We start from the raw sequence: 27,527 nt of genomic DNA on the forward strand, positions 1-27,527 counted from the left end.
CTTCTTCCCTGCCTCTCCGCCAGTAAACAAACCCTGCCAGTGATCCAGATGGGGCGAGGGGGAAATACGGACTGGAGCTTATTGGATTACACAACAAACTGTTCAACAAAGTGTAGGCAAACAGTGCTGGGTGGTAGCGGTGAGTTCAAACCTAATCTAATTACTTTTCCCAGTGAATTGTAGTGAAACGGATTACTATTTTAATTTCAGTTAATATTGTAGTTACTAATGATAACTGCTCACATTTGTTAGCGCCATATCTTTAAAGGTCCGTTAAAGGTCCACTGTGATGAGGATTTCATTTCTCAATTTCATGGTATAATTTAACAAAGGAGCTGTTAATGTAAAGTTACGCACATTTTTATAACCTCTTCTTATGTCAGCATTGTGGAAATTTGACTAACGCCCTTTGAAAAACTCTCCCTCTAAACAGATTTAGAATTCCAGTCTACTTCCTGGTGTAAATGATGTCACCTACACCCAGGTTTTAATGAATGCTCTGATTGGTCGACAGGTTACATAGCTGCAGTGGATGGTACAGTCATAGGAGAGGTTAGACTCTCTCTCAGTCCATCTAACCATTAAAAACTGAAAAAAAAAATGATGCTCATTGTGTTACAAATCAACATCAAACCTTTCCTGACAGAGTTGAAATCATCGCTTTGGATCTTTTAGCGATCAAAAAACATATCACAAAACAGATAATTTCGGTCCTCATTTGTGATTGGCTGAGTCAAGCGTGACATCATTTTTTGGTCCAAATAAGGGATTCCGGATCCCGCCCTCTTTCAGTTTACGTTCAAACTGAGCATTCAAGCCTTCCGTGGCTTTGTAAAGCGAGGATACTGGAATATCTGCCCCATGGTTGTTAGCAAAATATATTTTATAACGCATTGAAATACGTAATAACGCTGTAATTTCTACTCACATTATTTCACCCAATCACATTTAATTTTGGCAGTAGGAGGAAAAAATGGATCCATGTAGAATCCGAAAGCCCTGAAAGGACAACACTTGAGTGGACAATTCCCAATAAACACACACCTGTGATTGCATTGTGGGGAATCTGATTACTTTGAGACACAAAGGGACATTGCTTACAAAGTATTCCAGAGTTTGGCATCGTCTTTCATCTTTCACAATCAATATGGAATAACCGCTCTTGCTAACATGTCACCTCGATTGGCCCAAACCCTTCAGTACCTAAAAATATGAATCACTCTTTATCTAAACTGATCACTTGTCAAAACCTGACTGTTAATACAAGCTCTCTGTCAAGCCTTTCCCTTGAATAGTACATTGACAAGTTGTATCTTGTACACACACACACACACACACACACACACACACACCTGGGTAAGAAAGTACTTGGGAAAACTGACAAAGATGTAAAGTAACTTCGAGGATGTTGGCACTTGTCCATAAGAGTAATTCGGCAGTAATCTACCCTCCGACATTCAGGCTCGCAGGCTAGTGAGCGAGCAAATGACTAGCCATGGGTTAGTAAAAATGTTCATCCTTGCACAGCACTAACAATGACTGAGTCCCATCAGACTTGGTCCTCTCTCTTCCCAAAACAGAAATAGATATACAGTTATTTTTAGAAGCTGAGGAAAAGATGAGGAAGGAAAGTCCTTGTGTGATCCAACCATTGTTTGAAAATAAAACGTGATTCCCCTCCTGACCCTGAGAGGTTCTCACACTCAGACGGGCTAATGGAGCAGCAACGTCGCTTGGATGAGATTACGCATCACGAAATGTGTTCAAAACAGAGCGTACAAAGGCAGAAGAAAATGTCTGAGATTGTTCTTCCTGGCATGTTTGTGCACTGGAACTGAGCCACAGTGCCATCTCCCTTAACCACCGCTTATTCACTACCTGTTTACATCCTCCATCAAAGGCAGCACCGTGTTTGGTGGAGGATGAACATGTCCTGTTGTTAATTCAACTAAAATAGACCTCTATTTTCCTGGAATACTAAACAAGCCTTGCTTACGGGATTCCTGGGGCAGCTGTGTGTCTGGCAAACACTCGTGACTGCAATATAGGATGGTTAATGTATAAATGTACCAGCCTCCTCCTCAAAGGCAATATTAGATCAGTCTGCTGACCATAAATGTACCATTTAACTTGCATATTTACCATCAATTCACTGTGAAATGTAAAGTTTCTAAGATATGTCTGCTGGCACATTTGTGAACAGCAAATGTAAAAGGAATGGCCTTCTCCACACGGCATACAGACTGATAAATGCACTCACACTTTCCTCTGGACTGGACAGAATTGGATAGTATTTTTTTTTTTTTAAATATCTACCTATTTTATAGGGTTAGGGTTATATTGTATATTGTGGTCTCTTGTTGTTTATGAACTCGCTGCCTTGAATTGCCCCTTGAGGGATGAATAAAGTATTTTGATTGAAACCACCTGACAGTGTGACAGACCACCAATCACCATCAGCTCTACCTGAGACAGTGAAACAGGCATAAATCCAATAGGGTGACCAGATTAACAGTAATGTATAATGGGAGAGCAGCTCATTAGCAATATCAACACCTGACACTAAGGATTAATGAACCGATACGTCACAAGAGCCTGAGGGGGAAAAAAATCCAGCGAGATCCTACATGTACACAACAACATATCTGAAGAGGTGGAATGAAAACCGATGCAATTGGGTCAAGGGTCAACGCTCGCTGCGGTTTGTAATAACACTTTTCAACAAGTGTCACTCACAGGGAACCGAGAGGGAGAGAGGTTACCCGGCGGGGCGATGGTAATAAGCTACTGAGCCGATTTGACCACCACTCAAGGAACATCTGGCATTATGGAGGCAGCAGAGCTGAAATGCACTGCAGTGAATTCTGTGTCCTAACTATAATCCCATATTGAGTCTGCAGTCTGTAGGTGTGAGGTGTCATAATAAGATTAAAGCCTGTTGAGTGTCTGGATGGATGAAGCCATGTCACACTTCCCATTCGTAATCTACCAGCCACAACAAATAAACATTTGTTTTGTCTGTCAGAATGAAAATCATCAATGAGCAGGTTAGGTTTTGTCTGATTTTACCATTCTCTACAGTACTACTCAGAATGAAATAAGAATGATGCTGATGTCAGGGATGCTTCATTGCTTCATTACTTCACAACATGCCAACTATCTATTGAGGAAGTACCTTGCTATAATTTCCCCATCTTAAAGGGAATTGCACTGAATTGACTGTCGGTTTGAAAAAGAAACTAATAACTAATTTCCTCTAAGGGATACTTGTGGAAACTTGTGTATTCTGTTTTTTTTTTTCATGTAAACGTCCTTAAATCTTTGAATAAAAATGGTCTGGGAAAATGCAATCGTATGACATCATCCTATTGTTTGGACAGTCATGTTCCCAAACCTCAATAAAACGTCTACTGTTTTCATACTTCTAGATGTTGAATATGGGTCTGGGAAAGTGAGTATCCCTAAAAAAAATTCTGTCAATGCAGTTTGAAGATGTTATGGATCTTCCTTTATCTCGAGTGCTTAGAATGCAAAATTCAAAACGACTGAAATGAATAATTTTCAGTGGAATTCCCCTTTAAAAGTCTTCCTTCCTTTTTCTATTCGGTGCAAACCGGCGTACGGTGGCCAGAGCGGAGTTTTCTCTGAGCTCACTGAACTCTTTTCGACCAGATTAGAGTCATTATGGCTCAGCAGCGCTATTGATGTGTTATTGATGCAAACATGAACAAAAAAACAAATGACTCATAAACACATGATCTCGGTGCTGACAGTGTGGCCTGTTGCCGTGGAGTCAAGGGGTCTGTTTGTTGAGCTCTGACTCGTAATCCTGACGGCTCTGATCTGGTTCAAGGGGCCTTCGTTGGGGTCAGGTCAGGGTGGGGGAGGGAGGGGGGAGGCACTGCAATCCCATTATACTATACACGACATCACCACAGTGCCTAGTCTGGTTCAGCTGTGTGTGTGTGTGGGTCAACCAGTGAGAGTATCCAGGCAGCGTCATTGATGTTGTATGATGTTATATCTGCTTGTCCATTTCAAATAGACCAATAAAGACCCACTGCAGGCCGATTGGAGAGAATAGATTCTTGTTAACTGTCACTCACAGTACGTTATCTTATATGAGTTATACCCCTGTCTCTCAATAATGGCATAAATCAACTTGAAAGGATCAACTCACAGCAGGGAGGGATTAAACTGTTCTCACATGAAAGCCCCAAGCTACACTTTCTGGCACACTTTGTGAGTCTGCTGCATGCGGCATTAATAGTAATCACACACACTGCTGTGTAACCTCTACCTTATTCCTACATATGGGTACTGTATGTAGGTAGCACCCTGTTTGAGCATGACTGAAACAACAGGGTCATGGTTCACAGTGATAAGGCTGCAGCAGAGGCCTCATTCACTCTGTTGTTATGAATATGATATGCTGTGGTTATTTTTCTCATTCCATAGTAGCATATAGTACAAAACTCTGAGATATCTGGGAGGTAGAAAGAAGAGGGGTTGAAATGTTGATGTTGATCTGAATGATGTGTCCAAGCTGTACTGTTGGAACAAAAAGTCAAAGCCTTGTGTCCAAGCGGTCTGGGGCCCCGTGTCAAACAGCTAGTGGCCAGAGGCCCACACCCATCCTCAGGTTAATGGTCAACCACATGTGCCTGGAAGTCATATGAAGAAACATGGGTGGTCTGCATATAGAACATGGGAAAGCAGGCGTTGTGGCAGAGGTTAGTGACAATCCCCTGTTCACACAGACCTGTCTGACTGGAAGAACAATGAGGTTCACACATGATTCATGCCCGGGCTCTTCCTAGACGCCAGTACGCTCCGCTCCACCGTAGCAGGAAAAGAAGATGCCATGTGTCAGGGCCGAGTGTGACATCCGCCACTCGGCTGACTTCCCCTTCTCAGAACGCCTGTCGGGCTGGAGGTGTATCGCTCTGAAGAAAGATTCCTTCCTGCTGCCATTTCCACTGTATGCAAAGACAATACTTTAGGTTTGGAGGCAGGGCTGATGGATGCAGCGGTTCTCTGAGGTTAATGGACACTCACATTTATACTAATGGTGCCGTGGAGTGTGTGTGGCCTTTGGCCAACTCCAGGAGGCCAGTTTTCAAGCATGTAAGCATTCTTCCAGTCTCGTGCACCTAATTGGAGCCTGAAAGGTAAATGTGCTATGACAGCGACTCTGCATCACAATACATTCCAGTTGGTCCCCAGAGAGTCACGTGGCCCTTTTCATCCCTGACACGGGCACAGACAAATAAACGATGGGGAAACGCTCGCTGCTCCTGCCCTCACCTCACACTTACACCTTGGAAGTGATCCGAGCAGCCGCCTTCTCTGCAGCGCTCAGTCAAGTTGCTCTTGTTAAAACACGTCCAATTCCTTCCCTGCCAGAGAACGGTTAGCCTAATCCCAACAGGCCTGTGTGCCCCTAATTCCCTGAAGGCTGGAAACTGCTGTTTGCTGATGTGTTGAGAGCACTGAAGGCTATAAGGTGAAGTATTCCCTTCTTTCTAGTGCCATGAGTATTTTAAAAGGAAAAAAGGTTATACACACACTACCAGTCAAAAGTTTGGACACGCGTTTTTCTTTATTTTTACTATTTTTAACATTTTAGAATAATAGTAAAGACATCAAAACTATGAAATAACACAAATGGAATTATGCAGTGACCAAAAAAGTGTTAAACAAATCAAAACTATCTTATATTTTAGATAGTAGCCGCCCTTTGCCTTGATGGAAAGGCAAAGGCTTTGGAAAGAAATTCATACATAGGCATCAACTTCACTATTTATATTTGTCTAAAAAACTAATTTCAAGCATTTCAAGCATAAGCCTTTAGATGAAAATGGCTTTAAGATCATGAAAAACATAGTACATTCAATCAGGTGTGTCCAAACCTTTGACTGGTAGTTTATATTTATGTCAACCACGCGTTTGTCTTACTGTATAGAGGAGAATAAAATCATACTCTAATATCTAATAGTGCTTCATCCCCTCTGCCCAGGTGGCCATCTTTTTTCAATCTATCCAGTGTTTATGCAGAGGGATAACCGAAGCCCAGATACCTTGGCATGCTGTGAGGGATTATCTGGTGCTTAATAAGAGACCCCATTGTGCTGATGAGTCGATCATAACCAAACCCATATGGCAGAGCGCAGCGCCATTAGAGGGCTCATTAGGAAACAATGGGCATGGATTGAGGCTAAGAGTCTTATCGCTATCTCTTCCATCCCCGGTTAAGACCACGTAACACCTGCTGCTCCACTTGGGAGACTTTCGCCTACATCATCATATTCCAGCAGACAGACCCTTCCTCTGCTTTAGGAAGGCAGAGACCTCGGGCAGGAGAAGATTATCCTCTCAATTTAGGGGGGGAAAAGTCTCATAAAAGAGAAACTGACTGATGAGTCCTTATCGTCAGTCCAGGAACACTAATCACTGAAGCGCAAGAGCCACAACGGTGTGAAAACACTCTCATCTCACATAGGAATGTGTTAGCAAATGTGCAAAGTGTGATCACTGCAAAGTTATGTGCTTGGATTTATGAAAACAGTATTTTGCAAAGTTCTGCCTCCTGTCAATGATATAAAAATATGAGTCACAAAGTCAACATCAAGTTTAAAATGTATTCCACAACCTATTCTCATCTGCATTATGCTGTTGATTTCATTAAGAAACTGGAAACTTGGCAGAAATGATTTACCATTCAGATGGTGAACATCAATCAATCAGAGGATGAACTCCTAATCAATGAAATACATCTTTGTTTAGTTATTACAGTTAAAAAGATTTTCATTATTTTGTATTGTGACAACTGACCATAGATTCAATAGTGGCTCCTGTTCTGCCTACAGGTATGTGAAGAATGCAGTTTCTAAATAAAGTAACCTTTCAAAAGGAAATTGCACAAATAGTAAAAATAAAAGTTTGAATCTGATTCAAAATTAATCTGGATATTAAAGTAAAGGTTTATAGACGCATATTTGTGGTAAGCACTTGTTCAGGGCCGGAGAAGCCGAGGCGCTGGCCTTGTTAAGAATTTCTGCCAGGCTTTACTACTGCCTCCATGTGGCTTTAATAAAGAAAAGCACAGACCATAGGAAGGAAACGAGCTTAGGGCCGTGCACGGAAGAATAGTTGAGGATATGGGTTAAGGAAAGCATTAGTGCTGCCATGAAACTCCAGAGGACAAGATTACTAAACCAACCAGCTGACTATGTTACAGAATTAGCTAGAAGTCTGGTATTATGAATTAGCAATATTATTATTATAATTATACTATTTGTTCAGAAGGTGACCCAGTAGGATTTAGTATCCATTAAATCAAGAATCACCATTTATAAACACTAAACTCCAACATTACCAGATCCCATTTATAGTTGTATACTTGTTGAGACACGCCATGATTACTCAATCAGTCTTGGCACAAACATGAAACAGAAAAATTAATGTTAGAGACATATGGTTCCCTCCCCCGAACCCACAGAAGCAAAGTCAAACATCTCATTGTACAATAAACCTTTAATAAATAGTTTGTCATTAGTTTCCCATATTTACATAATATCCACCATTTACTCATGTTGCCATATTCATTTCTTGGCTAATTTTAGGCACACAGAGAGGGGCTCAGGCCACAAACCACATTGTACTAAAAACAGGAGTGGCTAGCAGGTAAGTCTTGAGAAATATATAATTGCACCATACAACCAAATAGACCAATAAGTGGCCGTCTCCTTGAGCAATACATATATACATTTGCTGTACGTACAGGTGATTTTGTACATTTACAGTCATCTGCTTGGGAGCTGTATGAGTGCACATGGGGCTGGTGCAGAATCTTACCAATTTATGTAGGATCTGAATTCATGGGTTTACTTATGTGTTGGTCCAATATATGCTAAATAAAATAAAGACAATGAGAGAAGAAATCAGTATCGATGGCCTCTTGTCTACTAACACCCCCTGATGATAAAACGCCATGGCAGGCATAGTCAAAGATTTTAGGGTATAGTATAGTGGGTTTGGTTGGTATGTATATCAACATGTACAGCTTAGCTTGGAACATTCAATGATTTTTGTCATGTCCTCTGTTGATACAACTGAAAAAAAAGCTTATTAACTGTAATTAACCAAGGTGAAATGTTTGTTAAATAAAGACGGAGACTGAAAACAGACGAGAATGGACATTCGATAATTCACCATCTAGCCACAATGTTGAAAAGATTCCTAAAAAATAACGACTGGATCAAGTTGTAAAAAGCTATAAAAAAAGAAATAGCATTTGAACTTAAATCTTCAGCCAAAGAAATTAAGACAAGAGAAAACGAAAAAAAAAAAAAAAAAAAATCCAAATCACTCAAGCACACGCACACAAAAGTACGAAAAAGCACACCAAAAAAATTTGGCACAGAAAATATGAATGAAAAGTACATTTCAGTTCAGATCGATGTTAAACTTGAGAACCCACTGTTAGCTAATCCATATCAGGTTGTGATTTGGTTATTTCAATGCACTTGAGGCATTAAAAAAAAAAAAAAGTTCAAAATTACGACAGCAAAAATGTACCAGTTGCTAACTCAGTATCTGAAAAATTCTATGCCATCTTTGTTAGACATTGTTTCAGAAATGCCCAGTGCCCATTAATAACCGGTTGTATGGGAGCCTGAATGTCAAGGGATTCTTTTAAACCGTTTTATAGTCCAAATACCACTGTTGAGGTCCTTCTCCATTACACCACATCACATTTAAACCTTTTAAATTTTCTATTGCAGCAGCACAAGTGATATTCTATTTAACCTAATGATATTATTCCAAAGACATCTTATTAACACCGTCAGCGCCAACACTGACACGTTGATAGCAAAAGTATAGCTCCAAGTGTTTGAGAGGCTTTAAAAAGGAAACTATGGTTCGGACAGCTTTTGTTTCAACCCTGGTGGTGATAAATTTCAGAAAAAAAAACAAAAACAGGAAGGGCATGAGGGGGGGGGGGAGGGGAAGGGGGGATAAAATGTATATCACGGCTCCGATGGGAGCGATAGCAGAAGATTACAGAGCCTTCTCAGACCTCGGTCTTCATACAGGTTACGTAATTTTAATATATATATTTATATATATCTTAAGTCACTTCAAGGCAACATTTGTTTTCTGAATAAAAACTTGAAGCACAACTAGCCTTCAGTCTGAACAGAGGAAAATATACAACCCAAACTGTACTGCTAATCTAGAGAATGGCAAGTAAACATTGAAAACGGTCGCGGCTAATAAAGTGGTCTCTCTCGCACACTTCTCTGCCCGGGAAGTGTGATATTCAACAAAAGTGTGGTCTTTAGAATCTTTCAAGTAGACCAAAGTCCCTCTGTAAAAAAAAAAAAAAAAAGTTTTGTTTTTATATCTGCACTGGCTGACCCATCCCAATCTAGATTAGGCAGCGCCTCTCCAAGTCTGATTTGCAGAGGCTCTTTTGGGTTTACAGTCGCCGTTCTCCCCTGTCGTACGTACAGAGGAAGACCTGTGTTCCCTTCTTGGATGGTTAAACGGAGCCTCGGTCACAACGAAAAGCATCAGAACAGAAGTTAGCTCGTGAATGACCATTAGACAAGTGCTCAACTAACTGTTTGTTACACTCTCGTTGGACAAAAGGACAAAAGTTGCCACTGAACGGGCTACAGAGGAATAAGAAGAACCACACAGGGATTTAGTAACAATTAAGATATACCCACTCACACTCTCAACCAAATCACTTTGTGTGTGTGCTTGCAGGGTTTTGTTTTTTTTTGCACAGGGGGGCAAGCTGCTATACGCTCCACCCTGCTGCTGCTTTACAGAAACCAAGGGTTAGAGTCCAGCTCAGCCAAGTCACTCCCCAAAACACACACATACCTCTCCACAGCAGCCCCCAAAAATACTCAACACACTCTCTCCCTACAGAGTCCTTAGAAAGTCCTCGCGCTACCCTGCTTAAAAAAAAAAAAGGGCTGCTAAGGAGGGACTGCCCACTTTTGTGCTGTGGACACACACACATACACACACAAACACCTCTTCCTGGCACTCGGGCCTCATGTGTGCCTGAGGTGTGAGTGTGTACATGTGGTAAAATGTGTGTATCTGTCCATGCGTGCGGGGGGTGGTGGTGGGGTGGAGCGAGTGTGTCCTCCCCCCTTAGCTGGGGTTATACACTGCTGTCCTCCAGTAGCGGCTCCTTGCCCTCGGCCCCGCTGCCCTGCGGGCTGTGGGAGTGACTCTGTGCCCCGTTGCTGTGCTTCTTGTAGGCGCCGGGCCTCATGCCTGGCCCCGTGTGCTCCGGGATGAACAGGGCCACCAGCAGGGACAGCAGCACTGAGCATGCTCCGAACAGGAAAGGGGGTCCTGGGATGATGGCACTCTGGGGAGGGCGGAGGAGAGAGGACAGCGGGATTATAGAAAGCTGTCAGGGTGGAGGAGTGCGTGTAGTAACATTTGCCAAATTCAAAACAGACACTATTATTTTATCCAAGTAGATTACATGCATTTACCACATCTTTGTAGTGTGCAAACAACTCACCTCATCAGTGGGGTTGGCCATGTTGAGTTTGGCACCTTTCTCAGAGCCTTCCGTGTCGGTCAGCTCCACATGGAACAAGTAGAAGACGAAGCCGTACAGCGCCGGGCCCAAACCGTTACACAGGCCCCGAATCCCTGTGATCATCCCCTGGACCACACCTAGGGGGGAGACGCAAATAAACACAACACAGTCAGGGAGATGTCCAATAGATGCCACTTTTCAGCGGCCAATTGACATATTTCAGAGTGCAAAGTCAACTGGATCTCTGCTTGATGAATTCAGACAGGCGGATCCAACTAACGGCATTGCTGCATAAGCAATGTGCAGATACGGTTACTTCTGTTTTCCCAGCTCCTAAGCCTTGTATCAGTAGGCAATGCTCTAGCCCAGATGCCCATTATGTCAACAAGTAGTTGTGGGAGAAAGCGGAAGCGATGCCAAAAGGCCAAAACAATAACTGGCATTATGCATTAAGAGTGACTGGGCTTGGCTGCGTGTCCGATAATGGACCGAGAGGTTTGACTCAGAGGTTTATGCACTGCATCAGTCATTGATTACATAAACAAATGATAGATACACCGTTTTAAAACTACTTTGATATTATTACGTTATACTGAGAAAATTGATGGTTTTAATGGAAATGATAAAATCTTGCCAGAACTAAACAAAATTGTGACCAATAATGCACCTGGTCAGGTTACATACACACACAATCCAAAAGTACACATTCAGCATTCAAGAAGGGTATAAAGTGATGTCAAGAACTTGTATCTTTGTAACAAGGAAGGAATACACCATGCATTGTTGTTGCAGACTGGTAGGATACTGATTGGTTGAGAAACTCACCCTGTTGGTCAGGGTCTGCGTTGCGGGACACGATGGCGCTGATGGCTGGGAAGGTGATGCTGGACATGGCTGCTACAGCTCCAGCCGCCCACATCATCCTGCAGAGAACACACACACACTTGTTAAGGATACAATAAACAACTTATTTGACCATTCAGATCTTGGATTTATTCACATAGGTTTTTGAAGAGGCTGACTTGCAGGTATGCATGGTAAATAAGCCTTTTTTGGCACTTTTTTCGATCATCAAAACGCAAAACAGGTGTGTTTTTTTCCTCAAGTGTTTATAGACACTAGCAATGTAAATATAAAACTGATGTTTTTCTCAGGACCTCAGGAATAAAACAATTTCTTAACAACGAAATTGAAATCAGATTGACTATTAGCTTCTACAGGAACACAGTCGTTTAACTATCTGATAGCTCACGGTAAGCCTACCACCATTAAAACGTTATGGCTAATAATCAAATCCTCTAAGTGAAAAATGAATGGGAAATGTACTTCCATAACCCAATGTTTTAGCTCTATACTACAATCACTGATTGGGCTTTTAAACCCCCAGTCTGTAGGATCCACACACAGATGTCAAACTGAGTGTTAGGCTGTGACCAATACTACCAAGAATAAACGCTATTGAGCGTGCCTGCTGCTGCTCAGTTCAAGTGCAATGCAAAAAGTGCAATTGAAAAATGTGAAGTGAGTGAGTAGTGTGAAGAGGAGTGGGAGTGTGTGTGATACAGGCATGTGTCCCATTATACAACCCTAGGTAAAAACAGACTGACACGGTCTCATGGTACTTTTGATACAGACGGGTCAACCCCTCTCCAGCCTAAATTTATAGTGGGATATTGGGGGAAGGCAACATTTTAGAGCTTGTGACATGTAGTGGGATAGAAACTGTTTTTTCCTGAACATGGAAATGATTTCAACCTTAATATCAGAACTACAGAGAGCTAATTTGGCCTTTATTCAACCCCATTTCCAGGATATTGATCAAAGCAGCGAGGAACACCAACAAGACAATGTACTCATTCAGAATCAATAGACATTACGTTAGTCCAGCTTTCCCCCCCAGGCCACAACAACAACAACAACAGAGACTGATGAAGCCGTCATCAGCTCACTTCACGAGAAATTGAACTCATACTGTGACTAAGCTATGTGGGTGGTTTATATTTACCAGCAATACTTTTGTATTTCCAGGTTCAAAGTCTGAAAGGTCTTGAATCTCATCTTGTAATCTAATAGCTATTCATTACAGCCTAACTTACATTTTAATTCACTGTGGGATATTATTTCAGCTTTTTACTCCAGTCAAATAAAATAGATTTCAGTTTACAACACCAAATCGATCCCTTTGAAGAGTCTCGATTATCAAGATTACAGTGTTAGAACCTGGCTGTTGACAGTGATTTTTTTGGGTCTTTGCCTCCCCCTGGTGGGTTTGTCAGCGCACTACAATAACAGCAGGCAACTGCATGGAATTTCAATGTGAAACTGCACTGAGGTATCATTTAAACTCAAGCCATAGCAGTGAAAAATAGCTATCATATATTTATCATTTTCAGTACCTGTTATATTGTAATTGCCCTGTGGTTGTTCATTTCCGATGTTCAATAAATAATTTTTCCATTATTTTCTAGCAGAGGGGGGCAATTTTCCAGCAGCTGAGTGAATGAAGGGTAAAAGCGCTAAGTGTGTGCATTAGAAACAGTAGGAGTTACTGACCAGGGCTGGGAGCCGAAGCCGTACCAGGCCAGCTGGAGGATCTGGAAGCCGAGACCCAGCAGGATCGTGTTCTTATTCCCTATGGAGCGCATCAGGATCCCCAGCACCACCGTCTGTGAAACAGAGCACACAAGTCATACAAGGCCAAAAGACACATGATGAAACAGGCAGTTCATCTGCTCCTAGCTTCTAGCGACGTTCTCAGCCGTTATCAAATACCTGTTTAACACACACTGTGACTGCAACAGCTGATTCAAATATTAATACGCTATCAGTCTCAACTTGCACCAGTATTGCTTGACAAAAGTCACGAGGAAATGAAAATTACTTATTCACCTTGTTAGCCAATTCTGGATATCAATGTTTATCTATTGAACAATATAAAAAAACGAAATACTTATTTTCTCAGATTTTTATATGGAAATCTCATTACTTTTACTTTCTATTAAACATCTAATCAATAATACCATCAGATTTTTTAGCCTAACTCTTAACCCTAACTACATTTTTAATCCCAACTCTAGGATGACTTTATTTCTAACCCCAAACCTGAGGTTAACCCTAACCCAGACACTAAATATCGACATACTGCTTTTCACACTATTGTGTCACCTGAACCTCTGTGGACTTTTTAGTGACGCATTATAGTAACTTGATAGTAAGTTGAATATCAGTGTTGGACTATCCAAATAAAGTGGGACCCTGTTTCCTTTTCCTAAAACACTATGGTTGCGTCCTGGTGGCTGGAATTTATTCATTTTGGGGAATCCAGAATTTCTGACAGCTCAAGATTATGTGCAAAGCAAACCCGCCCATTTTTTAACAGTTACTCCATTCCTTACGCCCCACCCAAAAATCCTGTTCCAACTGGAAATACGTTGAATTACAGATAACAGACAACATCAAAATGCCGGTTCCTTGTGATTTAAATTATCACAGATTAAAAATTAAAAGATTTATTGACCATTTTTTATTACCCATTTTTTATTACATACAATACAGTATTGTCAATTGGTGTGTTACCGCCTTTTTATATGAGCAATAAGCCACTCAAGGCCATGCTTTATAGTGATTTTACAACAGGTAAGAGGGTTTGCTTTGCTTCGTGCCTAACAATGCCTCTAGCTGTTCCAAAATCACTGTACAGTGTAGCCTAAAGCGCGGGAACAAGTACGTTATTGCTTAATTTGTGCTACCTTGTTGAACAATTTTCCTCATTTTGTAGATTTTATGAAGAGATCTGACAGAGGCAAAACATATTTCAGATAAGACCCTCTATGTCACATCATACCTCACTTTTAACTTTTGAATGCGACATTAATTTCTGATATGCAGGGAACCACCCAATATTCATAAAATGATTGGCTGAATAGTCACAATCCATAAACAGTTAAATCCAGGGGTGTGTGTATGCATGTCTGCTGCAAGAGAAGTAATTTTTTTTTCTAATACCTGAGCTAGTATTGAGAGGATCCCCACAACGGCGATGAAGGCAGCCACCGTCTCTGATGAGAAGCGTATGACCTGAGGGCGACAAAGCATTCATACAACACAAGTTAGGACATGGCAACTCACCTACAGACAAGCACAGCCAGAGATGAGCGCATATCTCGGCACCAAGCACCCACCCATTTCTCACACGCCTGAAAACTTGTGGGAGTAACACAGCAGAGGGAAGGTTTGTTTGTGGCCTTTTGTGAACGTGTGCTGTTTACTACTGCATCCTTGGAATAACAAAAGGTGCTTTTTCTTTTTCCTCCCCTTGTTTTCTCTGGCGTATCCAGGTCAAATGCGATCCCCTTTATCTCCGTCTATACAGGCAACAACAGGAGTGGGGCAGCTGGTGCGAGGGGTGTATAATTTATGACAATGAATGAGGACAGATATACGATAAAGCAATTCTGCCACGGGGGTGTGTGTGTGTGTGTGGGGGGGGTGGGGGGGTGGGGGGGTGGACTGGGACAAAGGGGGCAGGTAGAAGTGGTGAGAAATGCTATCCCCAACGCTACAGAACTCCCTTTTTTTTTTAAAGATGGCAGCAGAGACGCACACGGCTTTGTCAGACCTGCCTGACTAGTTCTTCTGACAGTGTTTACACAAACCTAACAATCCTCAATCCTAGCAGTTTGGAAAAGGAGGAGATCACGTCTGTCAGTTCATCTTGAAGCTGCCAGCTCCTTCCAGATGCTGCAGTTCCATAATAGCCATCTGAAGCTGTCCGTTTCTGGCTTACTTCTGTTTTAAATGCATTGGCTTTTTTCTGCACTATAATTTTGCTGAGACACCTAATGAATTTGTTCTACTTATTCACAGGCTGAAACGGGCTGCTCAGCAAACCTGCTGATCCAATCTTGTAGCAGCGTAGGTGAAAGTGTCTGGTCGGCAACTTTCCCCCCCCATTTGTACTCAAGTACATCCCTGAGCTTCCCAGTAGCAATTTCTGCCTTTCATTAGCAACACAGATGGCGGAGTATGGAGCTGTCACATCCAGCATGCACATATTAATCCCAAATTGTATTGTCCCTCTCACAATCCACAACATCACGATGTCCTAGATGCTGCATATCTCTGCAGAAATTCTTCATCCATTTCACACTCAACTAAAGGACTGTTGGTGTCATTTGTGAATACACCTGCATCCTTGAACAACGAGTAACCCTGCATTAGGTTGGGTAGGTACTATTACATGTGGTGGCACGTGTACATGTATGCAAAACAGTGTTTGAATAAACAATCTGTGCACTTTACTGTAAACAGTGGAGTGGCCTTTCTGACAGGGTGTGAGAAACGGGAGGGGAGGGCAGCCTTACCTGTCTGAGATAGAGGAAGAAGCTGGAGTACTGGCCGGCCTCGGGGAGGTAGGAGAGGAACACTGTGATGCAGATGAGCAGCACTGTGGAGTCCTGGCCCACCTTACGCAGAGACTGGTCCAAAGAATAACAAGAAAAATATCAGTTGTGGGACAGCCAAGGGAGGGAGATGAGCTCTGTCAATAATGCTGACTAAGAAAATCTCTGAGGCATCTCATTAAATGCTACCGATGTCGCTTCATCTTCATCTAGTAATCATCTTAAAATGTAAAACCTAATAAACAAGAAGCACTTGAGCAGCCTAATGTCACGCCATAATCATCATGATCTATTAAACATAACCAGTTATGCCAATGAAGCCATTAATTAAACAAATTAATGCATAAATTAGCAAATATTTCTATGTCAGCACACTTCACATAACACATGGGTGATACTCTGCATTAAGGAGTTATGATAGCTCAATACATTTGAGTGTTGGGACCTTTGCACACAACTCTGCACATAGTTTAGTGTTGGGTGCTTCTGTCCCACTAACAGTTAGATGTAAAGTATATAGACCCGTTTTACTGTGAAGCTATTTGGATAAAGCTTCCACCCAGGGGCTTAACCTTAATTTATTATGTTTTTCAATCATGTGCCATTGTGAACCAAGAGTTAGCTCTATCAGCCAATTCCACTGATTAACACACCTGCTACCAGAGAGGAGGAACCAATCAGTGCAATCAGCTGCTGTTTGGTTGGAATTAAAACATGGATAACCTTGTGTCACCACTGATCAAGCCTACTGTGTTGTTACTCACAGCGAAGGGGTCGGCCTGTTCCCAGGAGATGGGCGCTCCCCACGACGCTGGCCTCATCTTCTCGGGCAGCGACTCCGGTACGGCCACCAGGATGAAGCAGATGTCCAGCAGGGCGATGGCTGTGGCCAGGATCACCACCAAGGTGTCGCCGTACGTCACCGACAGGTAGGCCCCGATGGCCGGGCTCGTCACCAGGCTGGCCGCAAAGGTAGCCGACACCTGGAGGGAAGGCGAATGAGAGCTGGGGTTCGTAAACTTTAATTTGACAGCAAACTGTTGTACCTATACTGGTTAATGCTTGATTTTAAGATTTTACTGTTCACTTTTAAGGCATGGATGGATCTGGCATCTAGACATATAGACCTATTAACCCCATATGAGCCAAATCACAGCCTGAGGTCTTCCAAAGTCTTGACTGAAAACAAGAAGTGATCGGGCCTTAGTGCTTAGTGTTTAAACTGGCTAAATCAGGCTTGCTTTTATGTAAGGGCCTTTTATTAATTGTTCTTGGCCTCCTTTTTATGTGTTGCTTTTATCTTCTTGCTCTGCCTTTGTGTTCCTTGCTTTGCTTACATTGCTTACTTTGGCACTGTGTTTTGAAAAGTACTATACAAATAAAGATTATAGGAAATTTCACTGACTACTGCTTCCCTTGGTTACATAATGATTCAAGATGTGTTTTAGGACTACATACATATTTAACAGAATTCTGTAAATCAGTTTAAAACAAGCATCTCCTTACCAAACCGTACGCCGTGCTCCTCTCATGCTCCTGTGTAATGTCCGCCACGTAGGCAAAGATCACAGAGAAGGTGACGGCAAAGACGCCGGACATGGAGATGACTGCAAAATACCACCTGAAAGAAGAGAAGAGACTGGCTTGTCAGCACAGGCACTGCAAGTCGAGGTATCAAAGGTGGAGAGTTGAGGTGACAGGAGAAGCCCTGAGGTTCTCTAGAGGCCAGCCAGCACAGGACAAGCCGTCCCCTGCTGCACAGAAACAACACTAATCCCACACTAGGAAAACTTTAGTAGTTGAGTAGAATTGTCAGTGTTGCACTCACCATGGGCTGATCTTCATCAGTGGGATGGGCGCGCACGTGAAGAAGACCGTTAGCAGCAGAAAAGACTTGCGTCCCCATACGTCTGACAGCGCTCCAATCAGTGGAGCACTCAGAAATGATAATAGGCCCTGGGGGGGGGGGAAGGAGAGAGAGATGGAGGTGGGAGAGATGGGGTGGTAGACATAGGAGAGAAGCAGAGAGAGAAGGACAGTGAGAGGCAGAAAGGGGAGAAGTGAAAAAGAAACAAAAGTGTGTTCATTGAACTGAGAGCTGTAAATGGATAACTTGAGTTAAGTAACCGCTTATAGATTCACAGGGACTGCGCTTCGAGTAAACGCTCTCACTCTATGAACAAAGACCCAGTTCTGAGTCTCATGCGAAAACTGTAGGGGGTTACATGCAAACCTTTTCTATAGTCTATTTATTATTCTAGCATTTCAGCTGACATTTATGGTAGGAAATTAACACCAGCCAACAGTCAAATGCACACCAATTTTAGCTGTGACTGCAGAGTTTGTCTCAATTCAATTCAATTTATTGTCATTATACCAGTCCAGTATAACACAAAGTCTTGTTCGCCAGTCTCTCTGGTGCAACATAAAAACATCAAAACATAGTGCAGACACTGACACAGTAAGAGACACACTTTCAAGACAGTTTTTAGACATAAAATACAAAAACAAAATAAGTAAATAAGAATACAAAAGAATTAAAATTAAAGTCATGTATAAAGAGTGCAAGTCGCCATTGGTAACATTAAGTCATGGGTAATATTACATAATCATCATGAAAAATATTGCACAGTGCCATTAAAAATTCCCATTATTGCACAATCCGTGTCGATAGTCAGGCTTAGTAATCAGTGTGTGGGGTGGGTGGGGGTCACTAGCTTTACAGCTCTTGGGAAAAAGCTGTTCTTCAGTCTGCTGGTCCGTGACTGTAAGGTCCGGTATCTCCTACCAGATGGCAGGGGGTCAAACAGGTGATGACTGGGGTGTGATTGGTCCCTGGTGATGCAACGGGCTCTCCTCAGACATCTCTTGTCAAAGATGTCCTGTATGGGTGGCAATGCGGTCCCAGTGATACGCTGGGCTGCTTTCACCACCCGCTGGAGAGCCTTGCGGTCAGCCACAGTGGAGCTGCCATGCCAGACTGTAACGCAGCTGGTCAGTATGCTCTCCACTGTGCATCTATAAAAGTTAGTCAGGATCTGCGGTTGCAGCTTGATCTTCCTCAGCCTCCTCAGGAAGTGGAGGCGTTGGTGAGCCTTTTTGATGAGAGAGGAGATGTGGAGGGACCATGATAAGTCTTGGGTTATGTGGACCCCTAAGAATTTAAAACTCTGGACTCTCTCAACAGCAGATCCATCAATGTAGATAGGTGTGTGGTTTGTGTTGTGTCTCCTAAAATCCACAATCAACTCCTTTGTTTTTTTGATGTTGAGGCAGAGGTTGTTCTTGGTACACCAGCCTGCTAGGAGCTCCACCTCCTCCCTGTATGCTGCCTCATTGTTGTTATGTATCAAACCCACCACTGTAGTGTCGTCTGCAAATTTAATGATGGAGTTTGTGTTATGCCTGGCGACACAGTCGTGGGTAAACAGGGAGTATAACAGCGGGCTGAGGACACAGCCCTGCGGAGCTCCTGTGTTCAGGATGAGTGTAGTGGAGGTATGGTCTCCCATCCTGACAGACTGAGGTCTGCCAGTGAGGAAATCCAGGATCCAGTTGCATGTGGAGTTGAGAAGGCCAAGGGCTTGTAGTTTGCCGACCAGCTTTGTAGGAATGATAGTATTAAACGCCGAGCTGAAGTCAATGAATAGCATCCTCACATACGCATCTCTGTTGTCAAGGTGGGTGAGTACAAGGTGGATAGCTGTGGAGATTGCATCTTCAGTGGAGCGGTTAGTCCGATAGGCAAACTGGAGCGGGTCTATGGTGTCTGGAATGCTGGCTTTGATATGTGCCATGACCAGCCTCTCGAAGCACTTCATAATGATGGAGGTCAGTGCGACGGGGCGGTAGTTGTTCAGACATGTGATGACAGGTGACTTTGGGACAGGAATGATTGTGGTGGTCTTGAAGCAGGTGGGTACTCTAGCTTGTGCCAGGGACACATTGAAAATGTCAGCAAGGACCCCGGCTACCTGATGTGCACACACTCTGAGAGCTCGGCCAGGAATGCCTATTCTCCCAGCCACGTTGGCAGGCAGGCAATCATCATTTTTATGATTTCTATCATTTTGGCTGGTGAGATAATGTCATTGTTTTGTGAATTCTTGGATTCACCAGCCCACTGCAGTTGGCAGATTGGAAAAAAAGATCATCCTACTCAATACTAATACAAAAAACCCAAGAGAAAACTAGAAAAGGGAACACTGGTAGCCTATTACAAGTTACAGAAGCTTTCAGTGGCCAACAGTAGACAACAGTTATAGTTACGGTTATACTGGGCAGCCTGCAGGTGTGAATGTGTAACTGAATTAGTGTGAAGCAGGGCATCGCTGAACAAAAGTATACACGCTCAGCAAATCTTCCATCGGCAAATAAAAGCAAGACAAACTTCGAGTGATGAAGAAGGATGTCAGTTGACAACAGCTTCTGTGTCCCAACCATTAAACACAAACAGCTGCATTAATTGAACACTGCGGCAGGTGCGCCTCTTCATATGACCAAAAACAAAACGTGGGGATGTCAGCACTTTAAAAAAGAAGAATTGACCTTTGTTATTGCTTATGAATAATTACAGATAGCCTGCACACGAGTGTTGGCACTACTGTGCAATTGAAACGATTACATTTGACCAACACGTCAGTAATAACATCAGTACAAATATAGGTTGCAACAAGTAAGTAAACATGATACTGGGTTATCTACACAAATAAAAAGACTGCGCATAGACACCAAACATGCAAGTGAGCCCATGTTCAATTCAATTTCCATTTGGTAGCTTTAAGTGTCCCATCATGAGAGATGACATATCTAACCTCCTGATTCTGTTTGTGTGAAGTACTGTCTCTTACCTTGACACCATGAATAAGCCCATTCATCAGGAATGTGTGTTGGGGGAATGTCTGGTGCAATACCTGGAGAACAAACACAGATAACACCATATGAAACCACTTTGTCCATATAAGGTGCACCACATTTCAAACAGTGACCTACAGTGGCTGGTTTTCTTCTCAATGTTAATTTAACTAGGCAAAGCAGGCAAGTCTGACCGCAGAGTACAAATATCTAATGTAGCAAATAATGCCCTTGGAGGGTTGAGATAAAGAGAATACACCATGGACTGAATCACGGAGGCTTATGGGAGAAGACTAGACGCTGCAAATATTCATTGTAACACAAGAAAAAAAGTGTTCATGTACCAATTATAAACATAATGTAGGCTAGCTGTATATTCTGTATATTACAAATATATATATTTGACCTGTTATAAATCATCTCCGACCTGCCACAGGGTCCTGACGCCCAGGTTGAGAACCACAAAATTGAGTTACAGAGAGAATAGAATGATTGACAGCCTCATTCAACCCTGATATAAAGGGCCTGGCAATAAGAGCTGGGTAATATTGAGGGGAAAAATATCACAATATCTGAGAGTATTTGGTTTACCCAGTGGCCATTGCAGTATAATGTGACATCCTTTAGATGATGCCGTTTTAGTGAAAGTGCTGACCGCAGCATTGTTCTTAGCAATGTTGATAGATGAGTTGTATTGGTCATTTTAAAGATGCACTGACTCTGGGAGAAAGATGCTGTGGTGTCAGAGGTCTGGGGAATTTATCCTACCAGTGTTGACACATGGCAGCAGGGTTTGGCTCAAGATCATAAAAGATTGTTTGAGGGTGAGTGAGTAATGGTTTAGTCTTAACTCAACATCACTGTACTATATCTAACGGCTGTCAGCACAGTTTTTCCTCCGTCGACACACACATACAGTCAGTAGCTCAGACACAACCAATACCACTAATTACAATAAGAAAATGTCAAATTGTTTTAAAGACAGTGCAACAACAATAACTGCCCTCTCCCAGTAGTCTGCTCCTCACCCACTGTGGAGGGCAACAATGAAGACGTTATTCTGCATCTGCTGGGATTCTTCTTCCGACAATTAGCCCACTTTAACATGGGCGTGTAATGGAGAGCATTGACTCAGCAAATGAATGACAAACAATATGCATTAAAACCCCATTATATTCTGTAACTGAAAAGAAATCAGGCAGCTGGTGATATCTTCAACTGAGCCCTTGCCTTGCTCTCAACTCTGTTCATACTGAGTTGTTTTTTTCTTTACATTTCTGTCATAACAATAAAAAATATCTATCAGGGACGAGGCAGCTGATACTACTGACTGACCGACAGGGTTGGTGGCATTTAGGGGGTTGGGTACTGACGACTTGTTATTGACGTTTCATTTAGCGATCCCAGTAACTCATATTTTTTCAGGCACTGAAGTCTTTCAAATGGTTGTATAAGATAATGGCATTGCAACATTAGCTGACTATTATATTTCCATCCGATTATCAAGACTACGTTTCAAACTGTCTTTCCATTCAACTTGTCGGCACAGACACAGCGACGCCAAGGAGGACAGTTGTGCTGTGTCATAGGTGCAATGAATTGTGGTCATTGTAGTTCATCAACATGTTTTCGGCACTTGGCAGCATTAAATCTTGACTGTATGAAAACTACATCGGCGAGAACCACCAGCTCCATGCATCACGGCACCCGAAATGAGTCCAAAACAAAGATGTATTTGGTGGGCTGTTAATTTGCCTGGGCGGGCCACCCAAATATTATCTTAACACTGTATAGGAAACACAGCTGTCCCATAAATTAAAGTTAACAGGTTCAATCCCAGCAACAGCCCTTTGAAGCGTCCCTGAGTCACGACACTGTACCTCTACCTTAAATGTCTAAAACAGGCCATGTGGATAAAAATCAATGTGATGTTCAGTTCAAAGTCCATGGCATCAGTGAGCAGCAAGTACAGAGCAGAGGTGTCATTGACACCGGTGCAGGAACATGAAGCCCTTGCTTAATTTAGGACACTCCGCGCTTGACTGGGACTGAACAACAACAATCTGATTATTGGCCAGGCGTACAGGGGGAGAGCGAACGGCATGGCTAAGAATCCCCTCTCTTCCTCTGGGAGTCAGTTACCCAACACACAGAATCTGAATGCAGCAGTAGGAACAGTATTGGCAAGGGCTGTTGCTGCTGGATACTAATGAAGCAATGTGCTCATTGGGAGCAGCGAGGCAGTCCCTCCCGTCTTCCGGCGCCCTCTGATTAGCCTAAAATGCAAATCCTGCCACCGCCCAGGGATCTTAGGGGCAACAAACCCACAGTAATTAATGCTAAACCATCGCACATACAACCGCCACTTCAAACAACAGGCTACTGGAAAGCGTGCATTGCATAAGCCTGTCTGGTAGACATCATGTGGCCCACAGATGTTTGTTCATCATTTGTTTGAGATAAGAGTTTCTACCCAAAAAAAATATGGAGGTGGAAAAAAACAAACCCTGGACAAGAACACAATAAATGACGAGTTATGTTCCAAAGTGAGATAGCTACAGTCAGAAAAAAAATTGACAACTCATACAAAATGATTGCCGGCGTGAAAATAAAACACATTATAGTTATGAGTCATCTTCGCACTTTGCTTACAAAACAGTTCTGTTTGTGAGGATACAATCATCTGTGTTTTTGAAATATTGACTGATGATTTACTGGTGGCAACATTTTTTTAAAAACAGAATTTTTGGAATGTAACCCCTCAAAATGATGGCTATCTGTTGGCCTGTAGCAAACACTTGTACCAAACAATAACTGCTGCGCATCGAGGTGAGTGTGTGGCGTGGTTTGCCTGGCCTACATCTGTGCCGTGGCCTGACAACACAAACCACTGACCCCCTGATAAGCCTTTCAACAAAGAGCTGGTGCTCAGACAATACGCCATTTGATGCCCTTTTCATATTTCTCAGTCCATTAGTGCCAGGCAAAGCATCTGCCAACACACACACACACACACACACACACACACACACACTCACACACACACTCACAAAAACAAAACAAAAGTGCGTCACCCAGGCTCTTGCTCATTTGATTAGGGATTCAATTATTCATAGAGGGTGGTGGGCCTTGTGTGATTCCAGTCAATGGGAAATGTCACTCTCTGTCTGGGCTTACAGGGAGGAGAGATGTAGGTGTATGAATATATTACAAGGAGTTATGTCAGTTTACTTCACAATGTGTGTGTGTGTGTGTGTCTGAGGGGCGGGTGCTAAAAGACTTACCGCGAGCATCGGGGTGGTGAGGAGACCCCATGCAAAAAACTCCAGGAAGATGACCACCACAGCATGGTAAACACTGGGCTCACCGATTCCCTGAGGCTGGATGGAGAGAGCAGAAAATAAGAGGGAGCGAGAGAGAAGGGGAGAGACAGACAGACAGAGAGAGAGAGAGAGAGGTTAGCTGAGAGGCTATAAAGATCTCTTGCCACATACAGTTAAGTGCCTGCTAACGGTAACACATAAACAACAGCTTGAGCCTTGCAGACAATCTGATGGAGACAGAAAACTGGAATCAATTTCAAGACAACATTCACCATGAATATGCATCACCTGACCACCTGGGAAAGCCATCTGTAAGCCAGACAATGTACGAAGATAACAAAGATTGAATCTAAGCGGCGAGTGGTATATAAGAAGACTGTGAGATAGGATGAGGTGGGATTTATTTTTTACTCTGGACTTTTGAATGTAGTAAGTATCAATGACATTCAAACTCTGCACATAGTGCTGTTTCAGTGTTTTTATCTTGAGCTGTACTGAGGCAAATTCCAACCAACACTGTTGACTTGGCACTAAAGTATTGAATCTTGAATTTAAACACAACACCAATCCAATTACTGTGACCCATTTTTACTGAAATTCAAATTCAGATTTACTTCATATAACTACCACAGCCCAATGAGAGAAAATAACCACTGAGAGTTCAAAACAATGTCAGGCAAGAGAAGAGGGCTCAGTCAGTTCACTAAGAGATGTAAACTCAGTACTATGTTACCAATTGTTAAATATAGGCCAATTACAGCACAACATTTTCAAACAGAAATTAACATTTACACAGAAACGGCTTAGAAGTGTTCCAGGAAACTGAAACTGTTCTCCTTTTGAATTTTACAGCCTGGAACCAAATGGCTCAACCTAATATGGGAGCTAATTTAACAATTCTATGCTATAGCAAAGTTCACTAGGTCAGTCGAAATGCAGGTCTAATCTGTGTATGAGTAAAACACAAATAGACTTCCTTTTAATCTGTCTTGAAACCCACTCCCAAAAGAGGAAGTCACTTCACTGCGGCACAATAAAATCCATACAAGTCTATAAGATGAAGAGAGAGTGTGATGGAGTGAGCGGGGATGCTGAGCAGGATCCTTGGCAGGAAACATGGCGAGGTGTGAAAATTGTGGGGACTGTAAAGTAGGCCAGGGCCATCTCAACGAAGACACTAGCAGCTAGTTAGTAGCTCATGTGGTCTGTTATTTCCCCGCGTAGCATGGATTCGAGCGTCACAGGAAAACCACAGGCCTGGGTGCAACAGCAGAGGAGGACACGTTACCACTGGGGGTGCGAGCGCCAAATCTGATAAAACACCCATCCTTTTTGTTCCATTATGAATGTATGATCACGCCACCTGCTGCACTGACAAAATGAGGAACCTGAAACGGTTTAACTCGGTTTATGGGTGTTGCAACTTCCTCACTATTGAAATGATTCCCACAAATGGATTTAAACTGTATTTAGCCATTTTCAGAATGAGCATCTGAAACCCTCAGACTTAGTGGTTGGATTGAGAACTAGGTGTTGAAAGTCAAAACATAATGGTTGAGTGGTCAGACCTGGCCACAGCAACACGGTGGAGCAACAACACTGATGTGAAATGAAGGCCTTGTCAGGACAGGCCACATCATGACAGGTGTTTAAGTCATTTACAGGCACCAAGACTGTCATCAGTGGATGGCCTTGCTGTGTCCAAATAACACCTTTTGGATCTTTTCAGCCCATTTGCCAGATTACAACTCTGTGTCTCTTCATACATTTCACTTGATGAAATTCCAGCATATCAATTCAACTATGGCATAGCAGCCTATGCCATAGCCATTACATAACTAGCACTAACGCCTCATTACAGTCATAACAAACACATTTCATCAGATCCAACTCTTAGAGAGCAGTTTAACACTCCGTCTAGATTAGGGACAATCATGACTTACTCATCTATAGTGACAGTAGTTGTCACTATAGATGAGTAAGTCATGATTGTGGTTACCAAGCAGTGGTTTCCAAAGTCAAGGAAACTCGTCTCTGGCCGCTACCTATCCATTTCATTCATTTGGTTAAGATATGTTAATGCGTTCCAAGGTGGTTTTATGGTACCATCTCACACCAAAGAAGATATTCAAAGGTTTCAACATAGCTGACAAAAATGGACTAGAGGTGTCAATGAATCAGAGAAAAAAGTACAAATATTTCAGCAACCACAGGCCCTAACTACTACGTTACTAAACATCAACACCATATTCTAGACAGCAAGCATTCGCTGACTAGCTTGCCAGTTAGTTATTAGCTAATGTTAGGCTGTTATTTGGATTGTTGACTTCAACGTTCGGCTATGGCTAACTTTTCAACTACCTAACCTAGATGTCACGCTTTGCAAGTTCATGTACCACGATATAGCTAGTTAAGTGATAATTTACTAAGTTAACTTAGTTAGCCCTCCACTTAGCAATTAGGCGTATACGAAAGGTAACGCTAAAGGTTCCATCCATTTGTTGGTGTAAATATTCTCAAATAAACACATATGCTAGTGAGCTAATGTTACTTCAGAAACTGATGCACTGTCAACACCATTTTAGTTAGAAATTTAAGTAAGTCCTGTTTTGCCAAATGCAAACGTTAACTATGGTAAGTTAGCTAACGTTAACGTCAGAGGTAATTGGCTTACTATAGAAAACAGTCAAAATTTTAAAAACATAGCTAACATTAGCTAGCTAGCGTTACCTGAGCTGAGCTGACGTGTAAACGCTTAGGCCGCTAACGTTAGCTAAAGCTAGTTTTAGCTAGTTGTGTTAGCCAGCTACCTAGATGTGCGATCTGCTGTGGCAAATCACCAAAGGCAGAAAACCATAACCACATGTCGCGGCAACGGCTACAATTTCGGAAAAAAGCATGACTAACTAACTTTAATAACCAAGAGCCAATTTTAGCTCACAGGCAAGCTAACGAAGATAAATAAATATTTAACTCACACTGCCTCCATCTTTTATTATAATTTTCTTTGCAAGAAGAATGCTGCGGTTCAGCCGCTTTTTCTTCTTTTTCTCCCCCGTCATTGTTAACTTATGTCCATTCTTGGTGTTAGAGGGTCATCGTTGTATCTATCAAAATAATCTATTGACTTCGGCTAGTAATCTCGTCACCTCGCTATTCAGCTCCAGCTAGTAGCGAGCTAACTAGCTAAATGATGATTTCCCATCCCCACCTCACTTCGACCCGTCTTCCTGAACTAAATAGTGACCCGCCCCCCCATCCAATATCGCTCACCGATTGGTTGACACATGTAAGAGGAAGTCAAAACTGTGCGTTTGATTGGCTTAGCAAAACGTTTGTACCATTGATCCCAAAATGTCATTTGCGAGC

General features: G+C 42.5%; 1 protein-coding gene across 1 annotated transcript; it reads right to left on the reverse strand.

Moving 5' to 3' along the window:
* Nucleotides 1-7,518: 7,518 nt before the first annotated feature.
* Nucleotides 7,519-27,321, reverse strand: slc71a1-2 (solute carrier family 71 member 1-2). Its single transcript, XM_071909146.2, has 12 exons — nucleotides 27,137-27,321; nucleotides 24,120-24,215; nucleotides 20,832-20,894; nucleotides 17,810-17,937; nucleotides 17,488-17,602; nucleotides 16,746-16,964; nucleotides 15,943-16,056; nucleotides 14,585-14,656; nucleotides 13,133-13,245; nucleotides 11,405-11,502; nucleotides 10,559-10,716; nucleotides 7,519-10,399 (listed from the first exon to the last, which is right to left on the reverse strand). Exons 1-12 carry the CDS (start codon nucleotides 27,218-27,220, stop codon nucleotides 10,187-10,189), a joined length of 1,473 nt encoding a protein of 490 aa, XP_071765247.1. The 5' UTR covers nucleotides 27,221-27,321; the 3' UTR covers nucleotides 7,519-10,186.
* Between the last annotated feature and the right edge of the window lie 206 nt (nucleotides 27,322-27,527).

This window comes from Centroberyx gerrardi, chromosome 13, assembly GCF_048128805.1.
Source record: "Centroberyx gerrardi isolate f3 chromosome 13, fCenGer3.hap1.cur.20231027, whole genome shotgun sequence".
Lineage (NCBI taxonomy): Eukaryota > Metazoa > Chordata > Actinopteri > Beryciformes > Berycidae > Centroberyx > Centroberyx gerrardi.

Coding starts and splice junctions, on each gene's coding strand:
- slc71a1-2 (XM_071909146.2), bottom strand. CDS start 27,220: ATGACGGGGGAGAAAAAGAAGAAAAAGCGGCTGAACCGCAGCATTCTT. Junction 24,216..27,136: donor TAATAAAAGATGGAGGCAGT/GTGAGTTAAATA, acceptor CTCTCCATCCAG/CCTCAGGGAATCGGTGAGCC. Junction 13,246..14,584: donor TCCTCTCAATACTAGCTCAG/GTATTAGAAAAA, acceptor TCTGTTTCACAG/ACGGTGGTGCTGGGGATCCT.